The sequence below is a fragment of the Numenius arquata genome, chromosome 7 (genome assembly GCF_964106895.1).
Source record: "Numenius arquata chromosome 7, bNumArq3.hap1.1, whole genome shotgun sequence".
Lineage (NCBI taxonomy): Eukaryota > Metazoa > Chordata > Aves > Charadriiformes > Scolopacidae > Numenius > Numenius arquata.
The window spans coordinates 26915289-26937048 of NC_133582.1; the positions used below are offsets into that span (position 1 = coordinate 26915289).

The 21760-nt window shown below is 44.0% G+C and overlaps 1 protein-coding gene across 1 annotated transcript; it reads left to right on the plus strand.

The window, feature by feature from the left end:
• The first annotated feature begins 7428 nt into the window (after positions 1–7428).
• On the plus strand, positions 7429–21447 carry LOC141466867 (D-beta-hydroxybutyrate dehydrogenase, mitochondrial-like). Its single transcript, XM_074150972.1, has 4 exons — positions 7429–7774; positions 14641–14793; positions 17558–17688; positions 21100–21447. Exons 1-4 carry the CDS (start codon positions 7429–7431, stop codon positions 21445–21447), a joined length of 978 nt encoding a protein of 325 aa, XP_074007073.1.
• Positions 21448–21760: the final 313 nt, after the last annotated feature.

The following is a 21760-nucleotide window of genomic DNA, read 5'->3' on the forward strand; positions in this document are numbered from 1 at the left end:
AACTATATCAGAGAAGCCAAGCCTTCCTTTCTGTGGGCTTTTGCATTCCAGGAGGAAACCAGACCTATTGATTAATTCCCTCTGCATAATTTAAGTGAGGTTTGGGACCAGGTGCAAGTAGGTAAGTAGTAGCTGCTGTCTCTTGAATCATTCTCTGCAGGATTCAAATTGGATTAGTGGGCTTAGCAGCAAATTTCAGTATCTCTGTTTCTTCTATTAAAAGCCCCTTCACTGCCTACAATATCTCTTCTTCTCTTGCATCCCTCCAACTCTACCATGAAATTGACTTTTGACTTCATTTTAAAAAGTGCAAACCTTCCTGTATTTCCATCCTCTGGGCTTTTCCTCTTCTTTTGCAGGGGGAGGTATTAAGTTTGTCCTGCACGTGAGGCAACTCAGACTTGTGAGTAAGGAACCTAGGCTCCTCTGGTCACACTCGGTCTCCGATTTGCTCTGTGTTCTTAGGCCACTTCTCCTCCACTTCCTTACCCATCCTTGTGCCCTCACTACCAGCTGACACACTGCTAAGGAGAGGCAAATGATACTCAATACAAAATTGCAGGGTAATTTCCATAGAGTGATTTCTAGCAGAAATCAGTGTCTACATTCCTCCACTTTGGACCAACTGGCAAATTATGTGCCACAATTTGTGTTGTCCTTGAACGATTGAGCACAAGGGAAATGGGCCCTTAAATCCACCAGCCCTCTGATTTATGTCCTTAAATAGTGAGGGATGACAGTAAATTCCTTGCAGCCTCACCTCTACCAGAATTATGTCATTAGGACATCATTTGGTAGGCTAACAGGTCTGCTGGATGGGTGCTTATGCAGCAGACTGATAGGTGTGGCTGGTCATCACATAAAAGCACAATCTGCCCTTGGTGTGAATGTTCCTTTACCCTAGAAAGATGTAGCCATCTGAGGCTATTCACTTGTTAGCCTCACCTAGGTCTTTGTCAAGTGAACAAACATGTCCTTCTGAAGCCTGTAAGTTGATGGCACCAAGGAGCAGAGAACAGAGATACTGTTTTCTGCAAAGCCAGAGAAGGAGGAGCACCCTCCTGTGCTCATGTATATTTATTGCACTGCAAACTCAGAGCTCTTTTGCTGCTAATCAGCACAAAGTATCTTTTGGCTGTCTGCCTCCTAGGTCTCTTTCATTGCATGCCCCCTCTAGACTCTGTGTTTTCAGGGATGTAACTTTCCTGATGTACCTCTGAAACAGCTTGTCTGGTGGCTCTGTGGAATTTCCATGCTTGTCAGCGTTTCTCACCTACTTCTCACCCATCCGATCCTGGGGCACAAGTGAGAACTGGCACATCTGCATGGCGTTATCCGAATGCTTAAACCTTGCACAGAGGGGCTGCAGAGCAGAGGCCACGTTTTTGCCTGCAGAGGGAAGGTGGGACATGTACAGGATAATCCTCCTTTTCTGCAAGTATAAACAGGGTCCATTTTTCCACTGTGCAGGCTGCCATCTCGTGGGCATTGTCTGGCACATGCATCTTCCTGGAAATAAATAACAACTCCCAAGCGCTAATAACACGGGACTGTCAATATTCTGCTCTGCTGATCTAAGAAACCACACAGCTTCAGGTCTGTGGCTTTGGAAGATTATAGAGGAGCAGAGATGAAGTTGTTCAGCTGGTAACACAGTTGGTAGGGTGGATTTTCCATAAAAATAACAGCTTTAATGGGTAAATCTGTAGGTGCCGGTGTGGAATACTAAGGTCAGAAAGAGCAAGTTCAGCATACTTCTTACACAAAAGCTAAAACCCCGCTGCCTATGTCACCGTATGAGCTCCAGGCTACTGCTGTTCTGTCATTGCAGCGATACGGTGCAATCAGGCATCCAAAAGTAACGGAAATCTTTGTATTGACTTCAGAAAGCTTTGGCTCCAGTTCAGATGTGAGACAATCAGAGCTAGCTTAAAAATCGCCAATGGACCCTGCTGCTTTCATGAGCACCCTGTCCTTACAGGGGTAAGCTATGCCCTTGGAAAGTAGGGAGAATGCTGGTATTTTCTTACTGATTTGTTAGGATATAGCAACTCGAGTCAGATTTCAAGTTTCTACCTCTTGCATTATGAGATTTTGCAATTTGTAAATGCGTCCTCTGTTTTTTCAGGCACTTACACAATATTAATCAAAATTACTGAAAGTTAATTTTGGGCAGATTTGGAGTGGAATATTTAGGGCTTGGGTAAAATTCTTTTAAAATTTGCTAACGCTTACGCTGGATCAGTTTATCAGCATTTAACTGATTTTGTATCTACTCTGACACCACTGGAATTTCCCAACAGTCCGACTGTGTAAGGGCTTTTCATCATATGGAGCTGCTCAGGAAGAGCCACTGTGTTCAAACACATGCTCTTTCTCAAACTGAATTAACTTTTAACCAGAGATAAACCCTAATCTCATAACGTTATCCTCTTTTACAGTAACCCTCAGGTTCAAAGCAGTTTACCTGGTGAATGTAACTATGTCTGCACTGCGTGGCTATGGTGAAAATATGTGCTGGAGGAAACCACTTTGATTTCAGCACTTTCTACCTCTGGTCACCAGGAAGAGAAGGAAACTCAATCTCCTCTCATCCTCCACCTCCACTTAAGCTCTCAGTTTGCTACGCTGTGGTAATCCTTCTATGCTAGAAATGGGTATTAGTCTGTGTGGAGAAGCAGTCTAAGCATTTGACTGCCTTTTGAGTCATTTTGCCGTAGCACTTTCAAGTCAGAATCATCCAACGTTTGTCTTGCAAGTTAGAAATGAGACAAAGCAGTGTTTATTTTTTTGTTTGTTTCTGGAAAGTAATAATTGGAAGGTATAGAGTGTCTTTTCATCTTCCACACTGTCCATGCACAAGGATACACCAGCCAAACCATGATGTATCTGTCCCTGAGCCAGGGGTGTTTCAGTTTAAAGAGGATCAGTCACTTCAGGTTAAAGAAGACAGCAGATTTTCCTGCTTCTAAGAGAATTTCCCCCCCGTCTCTCTTTCTCTGTTTGCTACTACTCCAGTACTGCCAGAAAGGACTTAATCCTAGGGACTTAATAAAATAACTTCTGACAAATGGAAGACTTCATCTCCAGAATATACTGGACATTGTACGCAGTGACAGGTATTTGAAAATATTTCACAGGTAGAGATATTCCTGCCTTGCCTTTTAAAAGGAAGCCATCTCCCTTTTATGATACACTGAGCAATACACGTGGCATCCTAAATCTGTTTTGTCAACTGAGTCCAAGGTTTTTAAAAATATGCAATAAGATTTTAATACAGCTCATCACATTATACAGAACCAGACACCCTGCTTAGTCTTCAAAGACTTGATATTCCCCATGCACAGCCCACATGCAACTGCTCTGATCTAATTACATGCAATGACAGCCTTCAACTGGCTCCCTTCCTCTGATATCACAGCAGAACATTCACTGGCTCAGTCCTGAACTAGGACACGCAGCTTGCCAGCTCTAAAAACTGCAAGCATTTCTGTTCAGAGTGTCTTTGGCTGTCTAACTGCACCAAAAATACACTATTTTCATTTTCTTCCTGGAAAGCTAGTTTTCCCAGTCCTGAAACACTTGCCTGTGGAAGCAGATTCAATTTCAACTTTTTGCATAGTTGCAGCAAGCAGTGTCATTTGCCTGCTAGCATTAGAAGGTAGGAATGTATTTTGCTAAGCTTCTAGCCAGATGGGGTGGTCAAGATGAGTTTCATGTTTCTTTCGTTAGATAAGCCTCATTTTTGTACCAGTATTAAAAAGTCCCAGCTAAGGTCAGCAGCGTGCTATGCTATTCACTGTATGATAGCGAGAGGCAAGCTGAGCGGTCTGGGCTCGGAGCTGACAAGACACAATGGATGGCAAAGAGAAGAGTCACATTTGTGGTGAAGTGCATGTAACACAGACAGCTCCTATGGGTCAGAAATCCTGGTCCTGCACCCTGGAAATCATCAACCTGGCTTCAAAAGCATAAGAGGGCTCTGTGTTTATTGTTTCCTAGGTTTGCTTGGTTATTTGGAGCTTTTAGGAGGCACTCTGTCACGCTTTCAGCATTTTTCTGAAGCTTTGACAAAGAGACAGTTTGCACCAAAATTGACTCCTGTGAAACCAAGGATGGTTACTTGAAAATGCAACAGAGTTTCATCTTTGCTTCAGAAAATAAAAATAATAAGGACTTTCACAGGGCACTGGAGAGTTGAGGCTACAAGGAAGACATCAAATATCATTACTCCTCTTACCCACTACTAAGAGTGGGTACCACTAAGCGTGACAGATGGCAAATTTTGAGGCAGCTCCAGTTTGCGATAAGACCATCAGGAGGGATATAGGTATGAGGGGCTGAGGGAACAGGAACAAGAGAATGGGCAAAATAAACAGAGGTGAGTAGACTTGAGAAGAGGCAAAAAGATAAGGGGGAGATTAAGGGCAGAGGAAAGCTACATTGCCCCCTCTCTTCCCTTGTATCTTGATTTCTACTGGAGCTATGCTGGACAAAGATCTGTGCATATTATTTAAATGTCCCATAGCAAGCTCTGCTCCCCACAGCCACTGACCCTCTGCTCAGGGACTAGGTAAAAAGCAGATCTTTCTCCTCTGAAGTCAACCTGGAGGTCCTGGGGCACACTAGAGGAGCACAGCCCATCCCAGCTCTCCTTTATCATGGTCCTTTCCAGCCAGTGCCTGCGAACAAACTGACAGCCCTTTAGAAATGCACCCTGTTTTGAGGGATAGGGACAATGTGGCAACACTTCCCTGTTCAACAAAAAGGTTACAGCTTCATTTTTATCCATCTAATTTGCTTTGGAGCAATAACCAACAGAGTTAGTAAGATCTGAGCAGTACTTTTTTCCAAGAGGTGCCTAATCTTAAACACCTTAAATCCACAGTTTGACACTTCTGGAAATGGCCTGATTTTCCAAGGTGCGGATGAACTGCAGCCACTGTGGTGGCTCAGATATCTGCTTATCTAATGACCTAAGAAGAGATTGCGATGCCTCTGGAAAGCTTGTTCTTCAGTTCTTAACTGTAGCAATTTCTTATTTCACACTGTGAAACCTACTGGGTGACCTAGAGGAAAACTTTAAGCATAAGCTTCACAGGTTGCCGTTCCCAGAAAGGTTCTGAGGAAGAGTGGAAGATCTCTGGGCATGTTCTAGGTGCAGATTTGCTCAGATCCTCATCAGTACCAGCCTCCTCACCTCCTGCAAAATCCAGACCTTTGCTTAAACTTGCTACAGGAAAACCACAACTGACTTGAATTACACGTGTGGTAGAACAGATTAAGATAGAGATAAAAACTTTTGAGGTTTTATTTGAAATGAGTTCTAAAGATGAAAAAGGGATTTCAGAAACCAGACAAAACACAGAGTACTAAATTCAATATGAATGTTAACACATATGAATGTGTCTGCGTCTGTACAAATATATGTAGGTATTTGAGTTAGGAACAGAATATTATAAACGCAGAGGAAAATCATTCCAACAAATAGAGAAATTCCACTGCACGTAGTCTGCACTGTAGACCTAAGTGGCCTCATTTGCTGGACTAGGTACTCATGAAGTTGTTTCTAACTGTGAAGGATACAGTTCTAATCCATAACTTTCAGGCTAAATTATTCTGTTGCTCTGACAACATACTGTGCCTGCTCTCAGACAGGAGTGTGTCACATTTGTGTGCCATATTTTTAATATCTTTTGAAGTTTATTTGGAATAGAGACAGCAGAAGATTCAGAGGTTAGTTGGGTCACCTTTTATTCTTCAGGAGAATGGTTTTGCCAGTGCCTGTGATCTTTATGTTATTAACGGGACACGAAAGCTGAGAGTAGAGACTGGCAGACGCAGAGGAGGGGTGGGTAGGAGGCACAGAGGAGGTGAATCTGGAATCCCTCCCCATCTTTTTATGCCAGAGGGAACCAGACAGGGAAGCTGGCTGGAGGACAGGCTGTTATCAACTCTAACGATTTTGAGGGTTGCATAATATTTTTTAAATGTAAAGACAAAGCTTTGTGACTCATACTGTTGCAGAAGACTGAGTGATCTTTTGAAGGCTAAAAAAGGGCAGCATCTCCCAGTATGATGGAGCATGATCAAATAAATCCAACTGAGGACAGGTATCTGGATATCTTCTTTTAGGTTTAACCATTCCACTTCTTAATTTGTCTCCCAGCAGCAAAGCATAACCTCATTTTCCAAACCACTTAAGGCTTAAAGTCCTATTGTGCAATGCCTACAGGAGACCTGAGCATTGCAGAAGAGAAAGCACTTAAAAATTTAAAACTAAAGTAAATCTAGACAGATGGGCAGCCGACAAGAATAAAGACACACAAATGCCTTGGCACATGGAAAAGAGATTTAAACAATAATCATTCCCTTTCACCTTAGAATGGCATTCAAAACACTCTATGTCAGTGCAAAGGGATCCCCATGCAAACATGAAACACAGCTGATTGCAGGGACCAGTGCCATTTCTGGAGACTCGTGGACAGCATGGCACCACCAGTTATGAAACCCCTCTGCCACAACTAGTTACAGCAGGTATTTAAGATAAACTACTAAAAGTGAACAAGGTGGACTGTGGAGCTACAGTGATGCAAATTAGGCAAATATTTAGGACCATCCCTGTGCCTGTTAAGTCCTGCTGCTTCCTCTGCTGCTCTGTGTATCTCAATGAATGACTTTGGCCCCTTTGTATTTTTCACAAACCAACTTTAAATCACAATTAATAAAGGCATCTGGTTCTTTCAACCATTTCATTTTACTCAGAGGAGGCAGATATGACATACTATCCCTTCCAATCGCTGCTTGGAGAGTTTCTCAGATGAAAGAACGGGCAGAGAAAACACTGCCTAATCAAATTTCTCCCGTAATCTTAGCTCTCGGGGATCTTTGTTCAGCAATGTGTAACTGTCATTTTAGCCTGTAAGAAACAGACATCTTCCTCCACCATGGTGTGTCTAGAGGCAACCGTGGTATGACATAGCAGACAGAGACCTGGGTCATAAAAAACCCACATCAATTTAATACTGTAACATAACATATAATAACTATAATAATGTAGCCCTATTAGAAATCACCATCTCACAGATCTACAAATACTCACGCTGCTTTCATTTCACACCCTACAGCCAGTCTGTAGCGATCGGCCGGCGTGGAAGCCAGTTTGGCAGAGAGGTTGAACTGCCCACGGCCACTTCAGCACCGCATTTCAGCACAACCCACCCCCCTTTTGGCCGCACAGACCCAGCTGACAGGCCCCCCATCCCCGGTGGGGAGAGACCTCCACCAACTTCGGCCTCCTCCGCTGGGAGGACCCGGGGATCGGCGGGGTGAGGGCGGTGCCTGTCCGGGGGAGGGGATGGCGGGGCGGGCAGGGAGATCCCCGCGGCCTCCCTCCCTCACACGCGGCGCGGCGGCGGTGCGGGCAGCATGTGTGCCGCGGCCCCTCTCCTCCTCCTTCTCCTCCTTCTCCTCCTTCTCCTCCTGCTGTCCCGGCTGTGGCGGCGCGGGGCGGCGGCGCTGGAGCCGGCCGGGAGGGCCGTGCTCATCACCGGCTGCGACAGCGGCTTCGGGCACCTGCTGGCGCTCCGCCTCCACCGCCTGGGCTTCACCGTCTTCGCCGGCTGCCTCTGCCCCGGCGGCGACGGGGCCCGGCGGCTGCAGCGGGAGGCGGCGGCCGGCTCCGGCCGCCTGCGCGTCCTGCGGCTGGATGTCACCCGCGCCCGCGACGTGCTGGCCGCCAAGGAGCTGGTGCTCAGCCACCTGCCCGAGAGAGGTGAGGCCACCCGTGGGACCGGCCGGTGGGGGGGCAGGGGCGGCGGGGCGAGCCCCGCGCTCGGGTACCGGCCGGGAGCCGCCCCCGCCAGCCAGAGCCCCGGGGGCGGCAGGACCGGCGGGCACGGAGTCCCCAAACGGGGCTTGGGGGCGGCTGCCGACAAGGGACAGCTGGACTGTCACGGCTTGTGGCTAGGGAGTGCCGTCGCCCATGGTGCTAATTGCAATTACCGCTATCAGGGATGACGACAATGCTTTATATAAAAGATGTGCTGGGCTAAGCAGCACCCAAACTGGGGCCTATTCAAAGGTGGAAAGTGCCCTCTTTGAAGAGGTGAAGAAGTGCCCTCTTCAGCATGCCCACGGGCGACTGTCACCTTTCTGCCACCAGAAGAGGAAACCCCTCAGTGCGGGTGGGAGGGTCCCAGCATCTCTCCCCAGGTATCAGACAGGAGGAAACTGCAGGGAAAGCGGAGAAGAACCAGTGTGCACTGGAGGCGGTGGGAAGGTGATGTACATCTGGGCACGTCTTGCGAAAGTGAGAATAAATACAGGAGGTGCAGAGAGGGCAGCTGCCACGCCATACCGAACCAGCTGCTTCTCCGTACAACTGGAGGTTTGGCAAGCTAGTCCCTGGGAGGGTCACTTAAAAGGAAACCCGTCAGTTATACTGGGGGATACCCGTGGTGCAGAGCTTGCTCAGGCTCAGAAGTAAGGTTCCCTCAGAATTACAAACAGATCCCGCTCACACAAGGAACACAAGTAGAGAATAAAGCAGGCAGAACAATAATGAAATGCAAAGCCTCTGCCTGCCTGGTTCATCAGCACCTTGGGAAGGGGGTGAAATGAGAAGTGAAGAAAGAAGCAGCCTAGATGCTGCTCATTAAGTACGTGTATTTATGGTTGATCATGACCTTATCTCATTAAGAGGCAGAGCCTTCCCCTCTCAGGCTCTTTCCCAAGCTGCAGAGACAATGCAGATGACTCAGAAAAGCCCTTATAGGGTTTATATGGGGACTGGGTCACCTGAAAGTCTGAATTACAGATAATTTATCCTATAATTCTGGCACCTTAAGCAATGGTTGTGTTCAAGCTGTCATGTAGACTTTCGAGTCCACAGTTGAGCACTAACTTGCCAGTCGTCTTTGCTGCTCAGGGGCGTGTGGACATGCCTTCAGATCAAGGCAAATCACACTAGAGACATCGGGGATTGCTGGAGGGGCCAGGAATGACACTTTGAGCCCAGCTGGTGTTGAAACACAGCGTGCACATAGCTTGTGCGCAGACAGTGCGTCTCCTGGGCTGGCAGTCAGGCCCTTTCACCCCTAGCACAGGGCTGGGCACGCACAGACACAGCACACATTTGAGGAAACCTTTTTCCATTGTCGGTCAGCTCTTCTGCTGCAGCATTTTGAGGGTACATTGCAAAGGCAGAAAAGAAAATGTAATTTTATAGGTCCAGATAGCACATACGCCATTTGGGAAAACTCCCAATTATCAAGTAATCGACCTCCTAAATTTATTACATAAAAAGGAGCAAAGGAGTTACTTTAATGCCTGATATTAATGGAGTGAATGCCACAAGCCTTCTTCATAATTTATAAAATATATGGGTAAAAATATTTTTATCTCAAATGTAACGAAACTGTGAGGATACTCTACTTATGTAGAGTCTTTAAGCAAAAGACTTCAGTAGGCGTGTTCTTTCTTGGCACCTCTGAAAATAGATGTGTTGTTTTCTTTGGTATTTTAACTTTATAAAAACAGTTTCAATTTAACAATTCAGCTGAAGGTTAGCTCTCGTATTAACCTATTTTTTGTCAAAGATAGGAGTTGTAATTTTCTTACATTTGGATCAATGATTGGTTTTAATGAAATTCTTTTTCATTAGGAAAGAGAATTCTGAACCATCTGTAATTGCATTTATGTTCTAAAAGTACCTAGAGAATTAAAGGAGCGTGTGACTGCACAGAATATTCTATCTGCTACCCAAAGGGTGGGCAGTGGAGCGTGGGCCTCAATGTTCCACCAGTTAAGGAACTCTCCGTAGTGAAGCCTTAGGACATTTTCCCTAGTGGATCACAGACAGCAGCATCCGTGGCCTACAGCAGAGGACTAAGCACACTGAAAATCAAGTACATGTCAGACATTTGTAATAAGGAGAGCAAAGAGCAGGTGGTGAGTCCAGTAGACTGTTTTAAATAAGCATCAGACAGATAAAAAAATCTGCTGTTGGTTTTTGCATGAACAATTCAAACTGAGGTATGAATCCAGTGGATTGTGCTGAAAGGATACAGTAGATCATAGATTATCTTACTTAAAAGCTGTGAAAACATCCACCTTTAAAACAGTTACTGGCAGTGTTCTCTATGCGATTTTCACTTGTAAGTACTGCTGGACAGTTGTGTCTGTCTCTCCCTCCTCCTCCCTCAGAACAGGATCATTCTATTCAGCAACTCCCTGCAGAAACTGAGAAGAGGCATCTATCTCTGGCAGTCACTAGGTGTTCGCTTAGGGACTGTTCCCTCTCTGCACTTTATGCCATTTTCACTATAATCAGTTCCACTCAGGTACCAAAGATGTAAAGTACATCACATCAGCGTGCTGGACTTCTAAATTCAGATCACTGAAACACTCTTGTATCATCCCAAAAATAGTCACAAGGAAACCACTTCAGCAATCGCTGGATTTAATGGTAAGTGTGCAAGCTCCACCTTGTCTTCCCTCTCTCTGATAGGCAACAGCAGAAATCCGAACTACTGGTAACACACCTAGCTGGACAGACTGCCACTTCATAGTTTGTTTGCTTGTAAATGTTTGTTCTGTGCTAGACTGTGAAATTATGTCAGCCTGAAAAGGATGGCAAATCAATTTCCATGGTACGTAGCTCATTCTCTAGAGCTAACTGTCTCTCCACAAAAATCTGCTGGCTCTGATCCCTTTCTTTTTCTTTATTTGTTTTTATGGCTTGTGCACCCATTAAGATCACTTTCTAAAATATTTAGAGTCCTTTCTTGCTTAAAAAAGAAGAAACTTTTTGTACATTAAACCCAACATGAATTACACTGGGACTTTGGTGCAGGTTGATTTGCAACTGTCTTAAGCTATACAGCAAACCTCTTTTTTTTGGTCTGATTTGCTGCTTCTGTTTAAAACAAGAGTTTCTCTTCCTCTCCTTGACTCTTGTGAGTGGGTGACATGTAGCTAGCTGGAAGGGAGGGATATTAGTCCTACCTCCTACTCCAAAGTTATTAAATACTCTCCCCCACTTAATTAAGATTTCCTATTCATGGAATCCACCCAGTAGGCCCACGATACCGTGTTTTAGCCCAGACCTCCTATTCAAATAGAGTCATCCTCCCAGTGAAGACAACCACAGCATAATATTCCGAGCAAAGGCTGGTATATATCTGAAACTCAGGAGTCTCAGCTGGCCTGTTACCACGAACACCCTGCATTGCCACAGACAGATTGGCTTGATCCCTCTCTTAATTTTTTAGATAGGAATATGGCAAATCATACTCTCCTTCCTTTGGCTGGTTTCTTTTACTGTTGGACTGGAATCTTTCAGGAAAGAAGCTCTGATTTTTGTATGGGCTCAGGTTTAGATGATAAAGTCCAAAGACCAGTGATATCAAGAACACACATTTGAGTTTGGAAAATCTGGCCGAATTCAGATATTGTCTGTGTGTGGGGTTTGCAAGCACACAGCTTGATTGACTTGAATAGGAAGAGGACTTTTAAGAGTTTCTAGAAAAACATCAGGCATCTTTTAGGCCTAAATATGGACTTTGGGTATGTGCCTTTTGGTCAACATGTCTTGAAGTAGAAATTATCTGGGAGGTTATGTGAGAGCTAGTGTTCTTCTGAAAGCCTCACTAATCTTAAAGTGAGGTTTCCTAAAGTGATTCTGTAGATCCCCTGCTATATCTCTTAATCTTTGTCCTCAGGATCCATTTTCCCAACAGAGAGATCAGTGAAAATCTCTTGCAGTTGATGTCCAGTTCTGCTTTCCAGTTCATTTATTCCCTGCCTGCTGTAGCATGGTCTAAGACCCGTCTTCGTAAAGAGTGCTTAGACTGACTTCTGTTTTGGCAGTCTTGAATAATTTTTCCCTTCCACATCAGACATCAGATGCTTTCTCCTAATGTGTCTGTGCATGCACACTCTGAGGAAATGTGATGTCTTTCTCCTTCTGCTGCTCAATTCTTCCTTATCCTTCTAGATTTCCATCTGAGGACTATATTTCTCAGCTTACCCAAGCTGCATTTGTCTAAGCAAATATACAGTATATTTTGTATGCACAAATGTAGCTTGAATTTTTACCACAAACATTTCAAGAAAGGAAGACCAAAGCAGATTCAAGTGCCCTGAGTACATAGCTGGGCAGGTTGTTTCTCGGGAGGTAGGAAATTTTCTGAAAAAAGTGGCATACACACAGGCTGGCCTCACCACTAACCACCTGGAGTCTTTGAAGTGCATGATGGAAAGCTGGCAAAGAGCTGGAGATAAAGCTTAAGCCCTGCAAGCTAAATTCTGCATTTCACAGTTTAAGAGAAAGAAGAAGAAAATAAGTTGTCTTAAGTTTAATGGCTGTATTTCTGAAGCTCTAATGAACTCAAGGGTGTGGGGAGCAAGAGTTCTTGCTCTGCTGTGCAGGATGCAGTGGTAGTAGCAAAATGACATATCTTTTTTAATTCCAATAGGTAAAGCTGAGAAGATCAGAGAACAGCTTTCACAGCGATGCCAGGCTTTAGTTTGTGTTGTGTTAGAGTTAGGTTATATAAAAATAAACCTGAGTACAGAGACTTTCAGCCTTAAGTAGAGACAGATGGGGTGTGCGGCTACTCAGTCCATCTGTAGATCAGATCATGTGCAAGTACAAAAATATTGATAATTACCTTTTACAGAGGACTCCTCAATCCACTGCTCTTGAAGTGTTTTACAAGGAGGTCAGTCCCACAAGGCTAGTTCCATTTTAAGAAGGAGAAATAAAGCCACAGAATGATGGAAAGGCCTGGAACAACAGGGTGATGGCAGGAGGAATAAGGAAGTCGAGGGTGCCCAATTCCAGTGGCCAATTTTTTGGTCTATTTCCTCTCCTCCCTCCACTAACATTTGGGGCAGTAGAAAAGAGGTGACTACGCAGGAAACTGCTGCATTACCAGGACAGCAGTCAGTCTGTATCTAAAGTTACAAAAGAGGTCCAGTGTCGAGGATTGCTGCGTGGCAGACAGCCGAATAATGATTTATTCTCTTTGGAGGACAGAGTTTCTATGTGGTAAATTCCTGATTTTGGGTGTTTTGCTCTGAGAAATCATTGAAAGAACTGTGTCTCTGTTTAAACACCAATTTCATTACATAGTATCAGAATACTGGTCAGAATACAAGTAGTGTATATATGTTAGGAAAGCTTACAGACGTCTGCTTTATAAACTAATTAATTTTTTTTTTTTTTTAATGTCTGTTTCAGCTTTAACTATTGTTGTGAATGAAATCCTGTATTCATAGCTCTTGGCAGGACTCTGGAAGGACCAAGATACCATGAAATCATGGCAGTAGCTTTGTCAGAGAAGATCAGAAAGAAAAGAGTTCAGCCTAAGTCTGCAGCATCTTCACCACGGTGACCAAGGGTCCCCCGAGAATACCTTTGCCACCATGGGTACAGGAGGCTGCAGCTGGGTCGGCATCACACCTGTGCCCTATAGCCTGTGTCCAGAGAAGGGGACAGAGGCACTGCTACCCACTCTGCCCCACCAGAAACCTAGGCTTGGAGATCCTGTAGAAGGCGCGACAAAACAATCATTTGCCTCGGACACATACAAGAATTCTTGGGGGAAAAAAAAGCAGCTTAAGCCAAATTGTCAAGGCTGCGAAGCTAGGCTGCAAACTTAGCTATTTCAGTGCAAATCAGGCTACCCTATGTACTTCTTAGTTACCCTGCTGGTAACCCTAGAAATATTCTCAGTCAGGACAGAAACGGAAACCTTTTCAAAAGCACCGTGTCACTCAGTGCTTTACCATACATCTACAGTGTATGCTATGAAGGCAGGAGCAAGTCAGCATGTCAGCTCCAAGCTGCGAGCATTCCACACGTCAATGAAAAAGCATTTCCAGCAGCTGATGTTATTAGCACTGCACAGGGCTCACACAAAACGTTCTCTGGCTTTGGGCTAAAGGCCTTGCACTTTCTGGCAGAGTTGTGTCAGAACAAGCTTTGCTGCTGATAAATTTCTGTTTGTAAACACTGGAATCTCACCGCATTTAAAGGGGCTGGGCTCCTTAGCACCAAAACCTGTTGTTATGTGGGGAATAGAGTTGTCCAAGAGTAGAAAAAAACCTCCAAACTGTAGGTACTGACCCTACTTTGTTACTTTACCCAATGCTGCACCCCTTTACCCGATTCTGGCTGATTTCAGAAGGAATCAAAGCTCAAATCCTGGAAAAGGAGCCAAGACGTAGGCTCCTGAATTAGTCAGGCACTTTGAAAATATTACCCCTTAGTCTTTAGACTGCTCAATATAATTTTCACAAAGCTGCTCATAGCACACAGTGGGATTAAAGTAATTAAAATATCATGGTACACCACATTGGCAGTAAGATGTAGTCTCCCAGATCATGTTATTCATAAATAACTTAAGATGACTATAAAGTGAGTGATTATTAAATAGCACTGAGACTTATATAGTCCAGATAATGACCACAATTACATTCCGTCATTAGACAAAACATGCCTGCATTTGTAAGTAGAAAAGACAAAAAGATAACAGAACTAAAAAGTTGTTTCAAATCACTAGTGTTATTTTGTCACCTAATGGTGGTTGTTTTTCAGTGAAAGATGCTTGTTGAGACATTTTTCTTCCATAGGTTTCTGGGGGCTTGTCAACAATGCAGGAATATCAACATTTGGCGAGACAGGGTGGCTGTCTATGGAGAAATATGAAAAATTTGCAGATGTGAATCTCCTTGGGAGCATCAGGACAACCCTGGCATTTCTTCCCCTTCTAAGGAAATACAAGGGTAATGCTAATCCACTGTTATTTAGAGTTGTAGAATAATTAGCTTACTATAATCAGGGTAATGTAGCATCTATAAAAGAAGCCTTAATTGTCTTTCATTGAACTGAAATGACAGCCTCCTTCTGCGTGGCCTGAAAGAGCAACTTGATCCTGAAAAGAGGGTAAAGTCGTAGGGGAAAAAACACCCTTAAAGATTCTGTTGTTACAATATATAGAAAAAAGTATTTACAAATAATGAATTCTCTCAGTGTTTGACTCAAAACAGAGAGGAAAAAATGCTAATGGTAGATCATTAAGCCCAGGCAAGACTTTGTAAGCAATGACAATCAGAAAACACAAAGATCAAATAAAGTTCTGTTTAACTTCATTATTTAGGCTTTACTATTTTACTGTTTGGCAATTAGGATGGAAGGATTAGGAGGAAGGATGACCCTGCAGAGATGAACTAGAGACATCCACCTTCCAGTTCCAGGCCTAGCAAGATCCTCTCTATGACCTTGGGCAGGACATTTCAAGTATGTGAAAAAGTGCTTTACAGAGATGCATGGGTATCCAGTGGGATAAACACATCTGCATGGACCTCCATATGCATGGGCTTTATCCTTTCTTCTGAGAAGGGTTCAAACAGCGCCCTACAGCATGGCAGCATGTCTCAATTGCTTTGCAGTTTGTTCCCTACCTGTCCCCATCTCTATTTGGGAAAGAAAGATACCCTTTTCCTTTCTCCCCCTTTTGCTTAGCTTGTCTATTTAAGTTGTAAGCTCTTTAAGGTGAGGATTTGTTCTGTGTGTGTACAGCATCAAGCACAGTAAGGGCTAGGTGTCACCCAGGAGCCCCAGATGCCACTGTTCCACAAAATGTTGGTAAGATAAAAGCATCCTCTTTTTGGCTACTCTGCTGCTTTCTGCTCAGTTGGCTTCAGTTGATGATATTCTGATGCAAGAAAAAAGAAACCTTTAAATACGGCAAGCCGGATGTGTTTTTGTAAAAGAATGTGCTATTGCATATACCCAGTGAGTGTGTTACGTGGCCATTACATGGGGAGACATCACTTTTTTTCTGTGATGCTGATTCACCAGAGGTATTTGTCTGGCTTTGTATATTGCAAGGGGTTACTTTGAAGTGAAAGGGACTAACTGTGTGTACGATATTAAGCACATGCACAAACTTTTAGAAGATTTGGGTCTGGATGGCTGCACATACATAGTACCGTATCTCAAAAGAGCACTTTGCATCTGACTCCTGGCTGTCAATGCTGCCTTTATTAACTGCATTTTCAAGTCCCACCTATGTAGGAGAGGAGGCCAGGGCACTTTTAGGAAGAATTTTAGGCTTCCTGTCTCTTTGCTTTCAGGAACAGCCAGGACAGCTTATAGCTCATGTTTTTGGGGGCAGCAAGTGACCTCTCCAAATGAAAACCTTGAATTATGGACGTTAGAGCACTCTCCTGGGAAAGCCTGGTTTCGGTTACCTTAGGCAAAGAGAGAAGTTAAATAAGATGTCCCAAGTCCTGGGTGTGTGCCCCAAATCACTCAGCTACTGGACAGAGGAGGCAGAGGTCATCCTACCACCCAGTAGCTGTGTTCTGAAGGAAGCGGCTGACTGCCATTTTCAGATGAGCGCCTGTTCCAAGAAAAACTTCAAGATGATTAATACTTGTAAAGGGAGGTGTTGTCCTCCAGCCTAGAATTAAGCATCCTACTCTGAGAGGAGCAACATTTCCCCATATCTTTTCCAGATGGCCAGGCCAGCTGAGGTAGCATCTTGATCAGCAAGCTGGTAGTTGTTCTGTTATTGTATGTAAGATTTATTCCAGACGCTATGTAGGAAGGCAGGGAACCTAATTCAGAATGACAGATTTCACTGCATTCCCGTGATGCCCTTTTGATATCCCACAAGCCTAAACCATTTGGTCAGATTGGGGCCCAGACATTATCTGCATCTGTGACAGCAACAGGAATGCAACTATGTTCTCTGTATTGTTAGCAATGAGGCCATCTTCTCTCTCACCTCTGGTATTTATATATCCACATTCACACATTTTTTACTCTATGGTATGACTATGTGATACAAGTTTACAAGTAAACAGTGGAGATGAACCACAGCACAGGGCCTCAAATCAGAAATCTCCGCTATTTAATGCATGCCTGCAGTTGGCAGGGGAAAAAATCAGCACAGATCAGGGAAATCATAGCAAGGTAGTGTAAGGCTGCACACACTTTGTTGAGTCACATTTCTCTGGTGAAGCTTATCACTGTACAGTCCAATTTTGACTTTATATGCACAGTTGTAAGCCAGGTCTCAGTGCAGAGACATCATTAGTGCAGGAAAAAATGGTATTAGTAGTCATATACCCACTGCAGGGAAAATTACCTGCTCCTCTCCTCTGCAGTTCTCCTATTACTAACATAGTCTTTTATCACTATTTTTCAGTCTAAAGTTTTTAGGGGACTGCTTTGTTTCCACCGCTTTCATCCTGTCTCAGAAGGAATAAGCAGCACGTTGGGAATGTGTTACGCTTTGTCTAGTCCAGCATCTGTCCTTCCACTAGATGGAAGGAAGATTTTTGTGTGAAGTCCTCTGCTTAACAGAGCTGAGTGCACTTCTGTGCTGGGACTGTACACTTACACAGCCCAGCTTTGGCATACGATGTAGTACAACAGCATCATGCTAAATACCATGTTATTAGTGGTTCAGAAGACTCAGGTATGTGAATTCTATGTTAAAGACTGGGAGTGAAGTTATTTGCACTATTTTCTTTCCAGGACGTATTGTTTTCATGTCCAGCATTATTGCCTATTTTGCTCTGGGAAATGGCATTTATTCTATGACCAAGGCAGCTATTGAAAAATTTTGTGATGCTCTAAGACTGGAAATGAAGAAGTTTGGTGTTCGGGTAAGTGATGTAACAAGTAGCTGTTGTGTGAAACTCCCTGCTATTTCTAACGTTGATTTTCATATTAAAAAGAGAGAAGTTTCACCCCTGAAAGTTCTTACAGAGCTGAAATGCATCTTTTTGTGAGGAAAAAAGCAAAGGACTTGCACAATGCGACAGACAATGGCGTGAGAGAGGAAATTTTGTCCAAGGGAACAAGTGTATGGAAAATAATACATAATCTTGTGCTAAGTAAGCTCCATGCATCCAAATAACAAAGATAAAGATCAGAGCTGAATCCATGGGTGCAGCTTCCTCTTGGAAAGAGGTGGGTTCTCTATGGCTGATAAGTCAGCTGGAAATCATGGAGAACAGCAGACCTGGGTGATGTTTGCAGTTCTGAGAAGCTGTGGGATAGCTCATCTTCTCTTTGTGCCAAGCCTGCAACTTCCACCCTTTCTCCACATCCTCTACAGTGAAGAAACTTTGCTAGTCAGGCCTGCCTGAGCAGTGCCATGCTCTTTGAAGAGTTCTTAACAGTACCAGGTAACAGAAACTTTATCTGGGGTGGTCACAGGAGCAAAGAGCCCAGATGTGAGCACTGTGTAGTGACAAGGAAGGCTTGTCACCTACCTGAGGGGTTCTTTCTCTCTCGTCTCTCACAACATCTGTGGTTAAAAGCTCCTTCTTTTTCATGGGAACAGCGACACTGCAAGAGGCAGTATTGTGCAGAATAATTATGTTTTTATTCTCTTAACCTAAGAGGCTCTAAGAGTGCTCTTAGTGCCCCGTCTAAGCAACACTGATAGTCAAACCTGAAGCTTAGATCACTAAGTAGCTTCACGAGGCTTTTTTCCTTGGAGTCACTCCACTGCTGAAACACTCTTCTCAAACACTAAAAGTCTTCCCTAAAGGATTTACATCGGTGTACTCCTTACATACACAGATTTACAGCATTGTTCATAAGCTTTGTGGTGGGCGAAATTACAGCTATGCATCTACTAACTACTCCTCTCGGATAAACATAAAATGCTATAAAATGCAAGTGATTTTACACATCCTAATACCACACAGCATGATGAGGATTTGAACTGATTAGCTGAGGATAATCTCAAATGCATGGCAGAGCTTAGTTTAGCAGGTTAGCTACTCTGGTCGTTTTGGGATTTTTACTATTCCCCCACCCCCGGAATAGCCCCAGCACACAATACAGCGAGCCAGGCTGACAAACATTTCCAGAATATCTGTGAGAGTTATTTTTCTGTTTCTCACTGTATACAAGGCCCTGGCTGGCATTTGCCGCAGAACCTACCCTGCAGAGAGCCTGCAGAATACCCGGTCCCTCTACCCTGTGCTCCCCTCCCCTGTTCTGCTGTTCCCTTTGCCCGTTGAGGAGAAAGTCACCTGGAGGTGGCAAGGAACAGATGGAGCTATGGCTCTGTGGCACTGAACTCTGGCCAGGCAAGCGGGCTACCTACAGGAAACACAGTATGTGTCTTCCATTAGAAAGGCTACAGAAAATCAAGGAAAGAAGAAAAAAAGTATCATCTTCTTCTCTCCTAGCCAACTCCAAAAAACTCCAAAACATGAAGTTTTCAAAACCTTTTTGTTTAAAATAGATGTGGGAAGTTGACTAGTGGCATAGTTGGCATGGTCGACACGCTGGAGGGAGGGGATGCCATCCAGAGGGACCTGGACAGGCTTATGAAGTGGGCCCATGTGAATGTCATGAAGTTCAACCAAGCCAAGCGCACGGTCCTGCACCTGGGTCACAGCAATCTCAGGCACAAAATCAGGCTGGGCAGAGAATGGATTGAGAGCAGCCCTGAGGAGAAGGACTTGGGGCTGTTGGTGGATGAGAAGCTCAACACGAGCCAGCAATGTGCATTCGCAGCCCAGAAAGCCAACTGTATCCTGGGATGCATCAAAAGAAGCATGGCCAGCAGGTCCAGGGAGGTGATTCTACCCCTCTGCTCTGGTGAGACCCCACCTGGAGTACTGTGTCCAGTTTTGGAGTTCTCATCACAGGAAGGACATGGATCTGTTGGAATGGGTCCAGCGGAGAGCCACAAAGATGATCAGAGGGCTGGAGCCCCTCTGCTCTCCTGTGGAGACAGGCTGAGAGAATTGGGCTTGTTCAGCCTAGAGAAGTGAAGGCTCTGGGGAGACCTTACAGCAGCCTTCCAATACCTAAAGGGGACCTACAGGAGAGATGGGGAGGGACTCTTTATCAGGGAGTGTAGCAATAGGACGAGGGGGAACAGTTTTAAACTGAAGAAGGGTAGATTTAGATTAGGTATTAAGAATAAATTCTTTACTGTGAGGGTGGTGAGACACAAACAGGTTGCCCAAGGAAGTTGTGGATGCCCCATCCCTGGAAGTGTTCAAGGCCAGGTTGGACGGGGCTTTGAGCAACCTGGTCCAGTGAGATGTGTCCCTGCCCAGGGCAGGGGGGTGGAAGTAGATGATCTTTAAGGTCCCTTCCAACTCTAACCATTCTATGATTCTACATTACCACAGACTTTCCAGAGAACGCTTGTCAGATCCCCAGGTTTTTTACACAGCTCAGCACCATTTTTCCTCACCTTATGTTGTTGTCTTTAGAAATCAGGTCAGTTAAATGCCATGGAGTTTTTAATATTGCATATCTACAAATAGTTTGAACAAGCCTGCTGCCAACTGAGGAAAAGTATGGATATTGTGAGTGCTCAGCCTACTCTGAAATTCCCCAGAAGCCTCAGAAGTTAGCAGAACAGTAGCAACAACACATGCATAGAAAACAGGTAGAACAGCACAGGATTTGTGTGGTTTCAATTTAAATCTACATGCATAGAAATCTATGGAAATTTGCTAATGACTTCAGTGAGATCTAAACCAGGACCTTTGGTCTGCTCTGTACTTGGCTGACAACACCTATTTTCCTTTTAATTACACCTACTTGGGGAAAACAGCAATTCTTTCCCCAGGACCTTCTAATTTTTTTTGACATCTCCTTTTGTCTCAAACTGGGGCAAAAAATTACCAATTGCATGATTCGCCACTGAGAAATCCGAAGTATTCCACTTTGGAGACATCAAAGTCATACTGAAATGCTTCGTCTCAGTATTGTCAAAACATTTATACCATTAAACGTTCTATAAAAATCAAAGATGCACTATTGCATTCTGTGAAGGTATGCTGAGTAGTCAAAACAAGAACATTAACATCAGAGCGAAATGAGGAAGTCGGAATAAAGCACTTCTGCAATCTTAAATGTTTCACAGGAATATATTTGATTTCAGTCAAGTTTCCAAGGTTAAAATTTCAACAAAGCAGCATTTTCTGGAAGAAATCTGTCTGCAGAAAGCTTTTGATCTGTTTTACTGACTATAGTATTTAACTGAATTCAGAATGACTGATTGCATCTTGGTAAGTTTTACATCTTACTTTTAGGTCTGTGTTATTCAGCCAGGAAATTATGCACGCTCTACAAAAATTCAGCCTCCAGTCAGTGCTGAAGAGATTTGGAATGAACTCAGTGAAGAAGAAAAGGCAGTTTACAATAAGGAGTATGTTCAAGAGCGGGCAAACTTTTTCAACAGCATTCTCAGCGAAGGAAGCACTAATGGCAATGAAGTTGTCGATGCTATGGTAGATGCTTTAACGTCTCCTGCACCCAAGGCGCGGTACATGGTGGCGAAGCTGAAGGAAAAAGCACTGGTGTTTGTGTGTGCTTTATTCCCGACCATTGTGATGGATTACGTTTTGTCTTACGCTCTGAGTAAAGTGAAACTGGCATAGCCTATGTTGGTATTGTTCAGTGACTCAAGACGCAGCAGTTTGTTAAAATGTGAAAGCTGGGGCTGAATCTAATACCCCCAGAAATCAGTATAATGACACCAATTAACCAGTACAAACTTTGGAGGGTGTCCCTAGTCAGAACCATCACTTATTCATAGGGAAAAACATACAGGACCTCATGTAAAATTAATACATTTGTCCAGGTTACTTTATTTCTCCCATGTGGAAAAAAAATATGGCTACTTAGGCTGCTTTAGGTATTACCTAGAAAATTTATGCACCTTTTTCTAATGCAATAGCAGGTTACTGTGTT

Coding starts and splice junctions, on each gene's coding strand:
- LOC141466867 (XM_074150972.1), top strand. CDS start 7,429: ATGTGTGCCGCGGCCCCTCTCCTCCTCCTTCTCCTCCTTCTCCTCCTT. Junction 14,794..17,557: donor CCTTCTAAGGAAATACAAGG/GTAATGCTAATC, acceptor TTTTCTTTCCAG/GACGTATTGTTTTCATGTCC. Junction 17,689..21,099: donor TGAAGAAGTTTGGTGTTCGG/GTAAGTGATGTA, acceptor TCTTACTTTTAG/GTCTGTGTTATTCAGCCAGG.